A 10,746-nucleotide genomic window follows, 5' to 3' on the forward strand; every position below is an offset into this window, starting at 1 on the left:
TAAAGAAATAAACAAATAAATAAATCATAATATAGGTAAATGCAATGAGAATCAAAAGTTTATGCACATAATTCGTGTTTCAATGTTACAAATAAGAATATGCATACTCTAATCTATACTAAGACTTTTGTTTGAACGCCAACTTTCTTTTTAATTTTTTTAACATCACTACTATTTTATATTTGTGTGTTGGCATAAAAATGTAAAATGCTTTAAAAATTAAAACTACGAAAGCAAATCTACTTTGTTATTTCACAAAAAAAGGTTACTGAAAACAAAAAATATTAACAAAAAGAAAAAAAAAATCAGTTACTCTTTCCATTTTCCATGTAGTTCGTTAAGAACATTTGCCATTTCTGACCTATCTCATCAATTTTCTTGTCACCTTCATTCCCTTGTTTTTGATGTTTCAATTCAATTCCATTCCAATATTCAAATCATTAATCACATTGCCACAATTTTTATCTTTTAATTCCCCATTTGTTTGATCAGGTTTTTATTCAAGAATCAAATTTCATCGTTGATAGATTTTGAACAATCAACAATCACAATTCGATTCGCCTATTTAGGTGTCAAAACCCACATTGGCATGAGTTGTTGGGTGTTTGATTCATTTTATAAATCATTATTCACATGCTCTATATTTGTTACAAGTCAGGAATAATAATAATAGTATCACAATTGGGGGGTTTTGGTCTCGGTTTTGCTGGATTCAAAGCCGTGCCTACATCCAGCTCCAATGTACGTCCCATTGGACGCCCATTGGGACGCCGATGATGACGCGCCTGGCCCTCGCTGTGGCCACACTCTTACAGCCGTTGCCCAAACCAAATCTCACGGTCCTAGATTAATATTATTCGGTGGTGCTACTGCCATTGAAGGAGGTGCTGCTGGCGCTGGAATCAGTAATCAATCATTCTTCTATTATTTTGCATGGTTTATTTATGGGTCATGCTCTTTACCGGTCCACAAAACACTTCGACGACCATTTTGACAAAAAAAAAAAAAAAAGACTCAAACTTTGAAATTTATTGATCATAATGGTGGTTTGAAGAATATCCGGATGGTCTTTTTAGCCATAGGGGTCATTCTGCCCATAGATGGTCAAAATTTAAAATTTCTGGTCAAACGACCGTCCGACTTGTATCCTTGTATCCGGACGGCTGTTTGAAATGGAGTGGAATTAGATGTCACACAGCGTATGCATAACTGGATACTGTTACTATTACTTACTTCAAAAACTAATTTTCTGTTATTTTTGGGATTCAGGATTAGCCGGTGTGACAAATTCAGTTCATGCCTATGATATTATTACTAAAAAATGGACAAGGTTGGTTTAATTGTACATTGTTCTTGTTTTTTAACTTTGTTTATTTGGTAAGAAATAAAATTTTGATTCGTAAAAACTTGTGCAGAATTCGGCCTGCTGGGGAAGCCCCTTCACCTAGGGCTGCTCATGCAGCAGCTGCTGTTGGAACCATGGTTGTATTTCAGGTGATTATGAAAGCATTTATATGGCCTAAAGTGGAGTACCGTAATCAAATATTCTTAATTGTTTGTGAATTATGATTAAATAAATGCTACATTTCTAGGGAGGCATAGGTCCTGCTGGCCATTCGACAGATGATCTTTATGTACTCGACTTGAGTAATGACAAATACAAATGGCACCGGTAAACATTAAATCAATCAAAATATGGACTTATCTTCTTTTTAAATGTTTTTTTCCCCTTAGATATGGATTTGGTTTCTTGTCTTTTTGAGTGCAGAGTCGTCGTTCAAGGGCATGGTCCTGGTCCTCGTTATGGTCATGTCATGGACTTGGTTTCCCAACGATACCTTGTTACTTTTAGTGGCAATGATGGTCAGTGCAATTCACATTTTAGCTTTTCTCTTTATTGGTGTTCACAAGTAACATAAAGATAAAGGTACCAAAATTTTCAGTTGTTCAGAAGCATTTAATTGTATTCTTTTTCTCTAGGAAAGAAAGTGCTTTCCGATACATGGACTTTGGATACTGCTCAAAAGCCGTACGCATGGCTGAGGCTAAATACTGAAGGAGATATACCTTCAGCTAGAATGTAAGCATGTATTTAAATTGCGAGTACAGTGTTGGAACATGCGAAGGGATTTGTGTAAAGACTTGAATGATGTTACATTTATACATTTTTTTTAACACATTAGATGCATTTCGTATCTGTTTGTATTTACTCTCTGCAGGTATGCTACAGCTAGTGCTCGCTCGGATGGTATGCTTTTGCTTTGTGGCGGAAGAGACACTTCAGGCGTGGTACGAACTAGTGTTTATGTGTTTGCTTTTGCTAATTAAGCTTTAGTTTTGTGTTATAGTTCCATCACATGTGATGCATCATACACATAATCATGCATATATGAAATGTAAACTTAGAACTTCAATGTGCCACTTATCATTACCTAAAACATACTATAAAAGGGGTTATTTGTGATGAAGATTGGTTTTATTCGTGCATATACAGCCCTTAGCAGATGCTTATGGACTACTTATGCATAAAAGTGGACAATGGGAGTGGACTCTTGCTCCTGGAGTTTCGCCATCATCAAGGTACCAACATGCTGCGGTAAGTAAGAGCTTTATATACAAGACATGCCTGTTGTAACCATCTTGCTAATGTTTATTTTTACAAGGTATTTTTGTCATCAGGTTTGTGTTGGCACTAGATTGCATGTTACAGGAGGTGCTCTTAGAGGAGGGCGTGTGGTAGATGGTGGAGCAGCCATTGCAGGTTAATTTTGATCGATGCTTAGTATTTGATTCAGTGAAGTAAATACTGAGTCTTTGCAATGTGTTTACATTTTACAGTTTTGGACACTGCTGCTGGAGTTTGGTTAGATAGGCACGGCTTGGTGACTTCTTCACACAATGGCAATGAACAAACTGAAGATCCTTCTTTGGATCTCATGCGTCGTTGTCGGCATGCCATGTCATCAATTGATTCTTGTTTATATGTCTATGGTGGTCTTAAGGGAGGTATGACTTTCCTCCCTAAACTAGGGGAATATTTTAGAACCCAGGAGATCACGATTCAACCAACAATCAAAAACATAACCAAGAAGAAGAATAACAAGGGATCAACCCGAAACACAAACTTGTATTATACGGACAACGTTGTTACAAGACATCTACATCGACGCCTATTTATAAATAACGAATGAGCAGTTAATTAACTACCCATGGCGGTTATATAACTACCTGGTAGTTATATAACTAACTTATAACAGCCAATAACCGCCCAATATTTACATCAAGACCCCCTAACTTACAAATGTTGCATAAAACACCCAGAACTATACTTTATACTAATTACAAATTTGTCCCGCGACATTGTATCAAACTTGATCACAATTAAGGCTAACAAATATGGGTTTTGAACTTTTATTGAGATCAAAGACAACCCAGCACGTTCAAGTTAGAGTTCAAGTTTATACAGAAAAACTTGACTTGAATTTAATAAAGCTTTTTGTTGGCACAATTGTTGTTTGGCCCAAGTGTAAAGCTCAGCCCAAGAATTATTAGGGTTTATTATATTTCGTAATGTCTTGACTAGCAAGTTTGGTTAGTCTATATAAGCCGAGTTATGGTTAGACATTAGAATAAGAAGTTGGTGCAACCAAGTTAGGGTTCATCAAGAGTCAAACCGAGTTAGGGTTTGATAGTTTGTAATCAGTTTTTTGAGTGAGATTTTCTGATTAATATAAACGAGAGTTATTTGTTTAGTTCGTGTTGATTATCGATCTGGGACTTGAATTGGTATCAGAGCCAAGTTCAAGAAATCGATAATCAATTGGCGGCGAGCGGTGGCTTGAGGAGGAGTTACCAATCGGCGAATATCGGAACCAAGTTTGGTGCGTATTGATACGTCGGAGTAGCGGCGTAGGCACGGCGGTGCAGCGAGTAGGTTGTTCGAGCGGCGACAACTCGGAAGCAAGTTGGTTTCCGATCGAGGCTGTTCAAGAAGGCTAACGAGTGTTTGGCAGCGAGTTAGCGACATTGGAAAAGTAAGTTCCGGCAACGGCAACGTATACGAGCGGCGGTAGGTCAGGCGGACTTACGGCGGCTTTCTTCTTTGTCTAGCGGTTCAATCCAGGAGGAGTACGGTTTTACGATTAAACAAGGAAAAAAGGAATCGGAACTAAATCTGAAATCTTGTTTTGCGATTTAGCATAAAAAAAAGTATATTGCTTGTTGATTGGTTGTTAAAGTTCAAAAGTCAAAATTTTGGTTTGATTTTTGGTGACAGGGGAATTCGAAAGAAAGAAAGAAAAATTCACAAGTTGGCTTGTGTTTTATTTATTTCTTGGTTTCTTTTTTTGGTTAAACAAGTTGGTTTAGCCATCCTTGTTGAATATATTATTTGGGTTGAACAAGTTGGTTTAATTCAAAGTTTGGTTTTAGACAGGTTGAACGAGTTAGGTTTTAACCAAAGATTTGATTTATTTGGTGAGCAAGCGGGTTCGGTTCTGAAAAGTTGTTCGGAATTGATTGGCTTGTATTTGTTCCAAAGAAGTGGAGCAAAGGGGTTCAACGTTAATAGCAGGTGACGAAGAAAGACCGGTAATCCAACCCAAAGCAAGCGGGGGGATGTCACTGCAGGTTCCAAAGCTGAACGGAACTAATTACATCACATGGGTGATTGTAGTGGAAGCGATATTGGATGATCATGACCTATTGATGCGAAGAAGAATAAAATAGCAAGATCATTTTTGTTTGAAATGGTGGATGGTGATATTCTTCTTCAGATTTCTCAATACAAGAATGCCCGAGATATATGGACGGCTTTGAAGGCACGGTATGTTAGGCCGAGCGAGTTCAAAAGGCTCAACTGCTAACGTTGAAAAGTGAATTTGAGAAACTCAAGATGGCGGAAAACGAGACTGTTGACGAGTTTGCAGGAAAAATAACAAGTATGGTTTCAAAGGCAACGAGTCTAGGTCACGTGTTCGAGCAAGATGTCTTGGTGAAGAAGTTACTGGATGCAGTTCCAGATAAGTATTTCCAACTCGTAGCCTCAATCGAGCAAAGTGTTTATCTCGATAGTTTGATGTTTGAAGATGCTATTGGAAGACTTAAGGCGTTTGAGGAACGTCTACAAGGGAGAGAGAGCGCTTCAAATTCACAAGGTCAGTTACTTTTCAATCGATCGGAAAGTAGTTACAAAGGCAAGTCGTGTGATCAGTCCGGTAGCCGAGGTAAGGGTTGGCCGAGTTCACAGAGGCGTGGAAGAGGCCGTGAAACCGAAGGTCAAGACCGAGACGATGAGGACCAAGATGGTTGCGAAAACCGAGGTGGTCAAGATCATGGGTCAAGTCATAAGGGATAAAGAAGAACCAATGATTGTCAAAGGGGAAGAAAGGATATATCACAAGTTCAGTGTTACCGCTGTGATGAGTTTGGTCACTTTGCATCTATGTGCCCGGAACGTATGAAGAAAAAGGAAGAACCTAATTTGAACAAAGTTGATGATTTTGATCCATCTTTATTTATGATTAAAGGTGATCAAAAGACAATTTTACTGAATGAAGACGGTGTGATTTCAAAGCGTTTCGAAACTGAGCCGATGGAGAAAGATGTTTGGTATCTCGACAACGGAGCATCGAATCACATGACGGGTAATAAATCTTATTTTTATGAATTGAATGAACAAGAAACGGGAACGGTGAAGTTCGGAGATGAATCTTGTATTGATATTCGGGGAAAAGGGTCAGTTTTAATTGAAGGGAAAACGGGGAAGCAGCGCCTGTTGACCGATGTCTACTACATCCCGAGCTTACAGTGCAATATCATAAGTCTTGGTCAAGCAACGGAAGGTGGATGCGAGATTCACATGAAACATGATTTGCTAACCATTAAAGATGATAAAGGTAAGCTTTTGATGAAGGTGACAAGGACCAAGGACCGATTGTACAAGATTTGCCTCAAGATAACAAGTCCCGGTAAACGAGCTATCATTGGAATGAAGAATTTTGCAGGTCGGGATCTTCAAAGTATTGGACTGAAAGAAGACAAGACGGTTATGAGTCAGATTCCAATCAAAGATCCAAGTTCCAAAATTCAAAGTACAAAGAAGAGTGTTCAAGAAACTAAACACGTGGTCAAGGAAGAGATTCAAGCCCAAGGGAAGGCGTCTAATGATCAAACGAAGCAAGTGTTACTTCAAGCTAAGTGGAGCCCAAAGAACATTGCAAGAGATCAAGAAAAGCCTCGGGAGAATCAAGCTAATGATGACAAGCGTTAAGTTGAAGATCCGCCAATTTCAAGTAGGAAATTAGGGGGTGAGTTGGATGAGTCGGATACAACAATTAGGGGGGGGGGGGGTGATTGTTGGCACAATTGTTGTTTGGCCCAAGTGTAAAGCCCAGCCCAAGAATTATTAGGGTTTACTAGTAAGTTTGGTTAGTCTATATAAGCCGTTAGACATTAGAATAAGAAGTTGGTGCAACCAAGTTAGGGTTCGAGTCAAACCGAGTTAGGGTTTGATAGTTTGTAATCAGTTTTTTGAGTGAGATTTTTTGATTAATATAAACGAGAGTTATTCGTTTAGTTCGTGTTGATTATCGATTTGGGACTTGACTTTTGAGCCCTAACATATATTTCTTTTCGTGTACGTGTTGCAGATGTGTTGTTAGGTGATTTTCTTGTGGCAGAGAATTCATCCTTTTTTACGGATACCACTAATCCTGGAGTAACATCGGAAGAAAGGGGTTCAAACGCGACAACTCCCAGGGCGAATAATTGGTGCCCATTTGATCCTGTATCTCGTGATGATGGATCTGAAAGTCACCAATCCACAGACTTAAGGTTATGTTTGATTTCCCTTCTTTGGGTGGACCTACATGGAAGGCAGGGCATGCACTTGGTTAACCAGAATTTAAACTATTTGTATAGTTTTACAAGTTTAAAAACATGAACTTCTATTATAGTAGTGTATACCCTGGTTGAAAATCTTGGATCCACCACTACTACAACCTACTGTGTATGTATGCAAAAAGTTTGTGCCCTTTGAACTTTTCAATAATAAAACACAATCATATCTTTGCAGTGTAGACAAAGACTCCACTCAAACGCAGGCCGAAGCTAATGCTGCTTATTCAACATGGCAAGCTGCACAAGCACATATTGCAAATCCTACCGATGTTATGATTTCAAATGTGAATTCACAAACTGTGCTGACTAACTCAGAGGGTGGTGCTGGGGCCCGAAAAGTGCAACTTCACCCTAGAGCCGTATGTGTTCTCTTTGTCATTATTAATGTGTTGGATGCCATTTTCATTTAGGATACTATTTGCTGCAGGTTGTGATTGCTAGAGAAGCCATAGGAAACCTTGGTGGGTTGGTAAGGCAGTTGTCATTAGATCATTTCGAAAATGAGAGTAAGCGTATGATGCCTTTCCCAAATGACATGTCTAGCTCTGCAAAAAGGTTCATGAGGCAGAAGTCACCTCAAGGCTTACATAAAAAGGTAGTGATAGAAGTTGTATTGATTTTTTAGTTATTTTTTTTATATATAGTAAAGGTGGCAAGATGGATGGGTTGGGTTGAAACGTTTTATAAAAACTTCGTGTCACATGCAGTGTTTTGGCTAGATATTCCGATGTGAGCCATTTTAGATAAACAAAAAACAGCCTTAACCAACACATGATTCAAACGTAAATGGTTGAAATTGGGAAGTTGTAATATGAAAATTATAGATTTTAATGTGATTTTTTCAGGTGATTGCTACTTTACTTAAGCCTCGAAACTGGAGCCCACCTGCAGACAGGAGGTTTTTTCTGGATGCTTATGAAGTGGGAGAGCTTTGCTATGCAGCTGAGCAGATATTTTCGCAAGAGCCTACAGTTCTTGATCTGAAAGTTCCTATTAAAGTGTTTGGTGATCTACATGGCCAGTTTACTGATCTGATGCGCCTGTTTGATGAATACGGATTCCCTTCCAGTGCTGGAGATATAACGTACGCTCATACATCGATCATGCATGCCACGTTATGTTTCCAACACGAACTTTATAACATATATTCTTACTATCCGTTCAGGTATATTGACTATTTATTCCTCGGAGATTATGTTGATAGAGGACAACACAGCTTGGAGACAATCACTTTGCTCCTTGCTCTTAAGGTAAGCTTCTTATTATCTCACTCAATGATTTATTTCAATACTGGAGGTCAGGTGGTATTCTGATGATATAATGTTTTCAGATTAACTATCCCCAAAATTTTCACTTAATACGCGGGAATCATGAAGCTGCTGATGTAAATGCACTCTTTGGTTTTCGTCCCGAATGCATTGAGAGGATGGTATGTATGGAACCTTTGGAATGTTTTTTAGTTTTTAAAAGAGGCGTGCTTATATGTAATTTTGTATGCGATGTGCAGGGAGAGAACGATGGAATCTGGGCATGGAAACGGTTCAATCAACTGTTTAACCATCTTCCACTTGCAGCACTTATAGACCAAAAGATTATATGTATGCATGGTGGCATAGGAAGGTCCATTCATTCAGTTGAACAGATTGAGAAAATTGAAAGACCCACAAACATGGATGCTGGATCGGTTATCTTGATGGATTTACTATGGTATTATATAATATTCCACAACAATTTAAAGTTCAAAATTGGGTATAGAAAAAATGAAATAAAAGCATCACTTTGTTGATACATGTTTTTGTTGCAGGTCTGACCCAACCGAAAACGATAGCGTGGAAGGTTTGAGACCGAATGCAAGGGGACCAGGCCTTGTTACCTTCGGGGTATGCTAATGCATTTATTCATATTAAATGGTAGAAACCAGCTCCCTCTGATATACCTTGATGAAATGTACTACTTGCAGCCTGACAGGGTTATAGACTTCTGTAAAAGAAATAGCCTTCAGTTGATCATAAGAGCACATGAATGTGTAATGGATGGGTTCGAGCGATTTGCGCAAGGACAGTTAATCACCCTTTTCTCTGCAACAAACTATTGTGGTAACCTTTGGTTTTGTTGGTACGGTGTATTAGTTATTTATTGCTTGATGACTAATTTAATTGTGCAAATTGGATTTAGGGACTGCCAATAATGCTGGAGCTTTGCTAGTGATTGGCAGAGGGTTGGTGGTTGTTCCAAAACTGATTCACCCGTTGCCACCGCCACTTGAACCAGAAGCATCACCAACGCCTGAAGAGCGCCACTGGATGCAGGTAATGGCTTACGAGCTGTTTGTTTAGACCCATAGGCTATTTAAAGAAACTAAAGTTTGTGGGTCAATCCGAAACCGTCTTTGTGATTCATATGATCTTTGTTGGATATTGTAGGAGCTTAATAATCAAAGGCCGCCAACTCCTACTCGGGGTCGGCCCCAGCCTGATCACGATAGGAATTCACTTGCATATATCTGACAACACAAGTTCATACTTCAGCTATTATTTCAAGTTTTCAACATCTTACAGGTTTTCTACCAAAACAACAGATTATGACTGTAATTTACAGATATAACTACAAGGGAATCTGTACAAATCTTCTTGTTGATAGAAGGGTTTCATTCATACGCCAGGTATCGCTACAAGGTGTTCATAACGATTTGAAAATGGTAGCACGGATTTGTGAATTTAGTCTAAGAAAAATTTCTGAAGTTAATTGTATATTCTATTGATCTCATGAGAATGTATGCCTGCAATATATGTATGTAACTCATAACATAAAAATAAAAATATGAACATATGATAAATTATTTTGTGTGATAGACTGATGCATGTGACAATTACACATGACAAATTGATAGTTACATTCAAATACGCGGGAAGCTTAGTGCTTAGTGGAAATCACACTAAGTACCTTAGATCTCGGATCTTGTTTGTGGTTACTTATGTTCGGCTTTTGAGACATAGAAGTTTAGTTGAGAGGATAAGATTTTCAAAAGCTTATGTGTATCATGCACATGCTTCCTATTTATAAGGAAGCATGACATGTCACTATTTCATTACAAATGGCCCAATGGGCTCTTGTTTACATAGGCCTCAGGCCCAATACATGATAACGAACAAACACAAGTTAAACAAAACATAAACAATACAAAAGACTAAGAGCATTCTCATCCAACCCCTCATTTTATGTGAGAGGTGTTTTTATAATTTAGAGAGTGATAAAGGGTGTCGTGAGTGAAGAGTTTTTATATTTTAGAAAAATTAGTGATTTTTCTGTATATTTGAAAAGCTACTGTTCACCCCCTACAATTTTTTAATATATTTTGAAAGTGGTTGTGAGTGAAGGAAAGAGAAAAGGTAATGATAAAAGGTATAAAAGTATTATTTAATTGAAATAGAGAGAGAAAATGTAGTGAGTTTTAGTGTAATTTTTGGTTTAGGGATAGGGGGTGGGATGAGAATACTCTAATAATACACAAAATATAGCCCAACAAAGGCTAGGAAGGAATGTGTTTTAGTCCACCACTTTAATGTTTAAAGGCGGATTTACGTATATCCTCTCCTTAAGTTCCCTTAATACATATTTACCCAACCCTTAAAAATCAATTACATATTTTCCCTTTCTAAACCACATATATTACATATTTCCTCATTTCATTAAAATTAATTAAAAAATGATTATTTTACCCTTAATGAACTAGTTAAAGACTTACTTACATATATCCCCTTTCTAACAACAATAATTACATATATCACCAATTTAACCCAAAATGAGTCCGTGCTAAGACAAACATACGGAAGCTATTAAGAGGCT

At 38.0% G+C, this 10,746-nt stretch overlaps 1 protein-coding gene across 1 annotated transcript; it reads left to right on the top strand.

The window, feature by feature from the left end:
• The first annotated feature begins 739 nt into the window (after positions 1 to 739).
• LOC143552284 (serine/threonine-protein phosphatase BSL1-like) lies at positions 740 to 9,598 on the top strand. The gene is made up of 20 exons (XM_077042549.1): positions 740 to 905; positions 1,270 to 1,330; positions 1,383 to 1,494; positions 1,593 to 1,672; positions 1,769 to 1,863; positions 1,981 to 2,080; positions 2,220 to 2,289; positions 2,495 to 2,596; positions 2,680 to 2,761; positions 2,839 to 3,006; positions 6,651 to 6,834; positions 7,076 to 7,259; positions 7,328 to 7,495; positions 7,746 to 7,984; positions 8,066 to 8,150; positions 8,231 to 8,329; positions 8,408 to 8,607; positions 8,705 to 8,780; positions 8,861 to 8,996; positions 9,076 to 9,598. Exons 1-20 carry the CDS (start codon positions 740 to 742, stop codon positions 9,234 to 9,236), a joined length of 2,568 nt encoding a protein of 855 aa, XP_076898664.1. The 3' UTR covers positions 9,237 to 9,598.
• Positions 9,599 to 10,746: the final 1,148 nt, after the last annotated feature.

Source organism: Bidens hawaiensis, unplaced genomic scaffold (genome assembly GCF_021521415.1).
Source record: "Bidens hawaiensis isolate Kalapana, Puna unplaced genomic scaffold, B.hawaiensis_p1.1 tig00016836_1, whole genome shotgun sequence".
NCBI classification, from domain to species: domain Eukaryota; kingdom Viridiplantae; phylum Streptophyta; class Magnoliopsida; order Asterales; family Asteraceae; genus Bidens; species Bidens hawaiensis.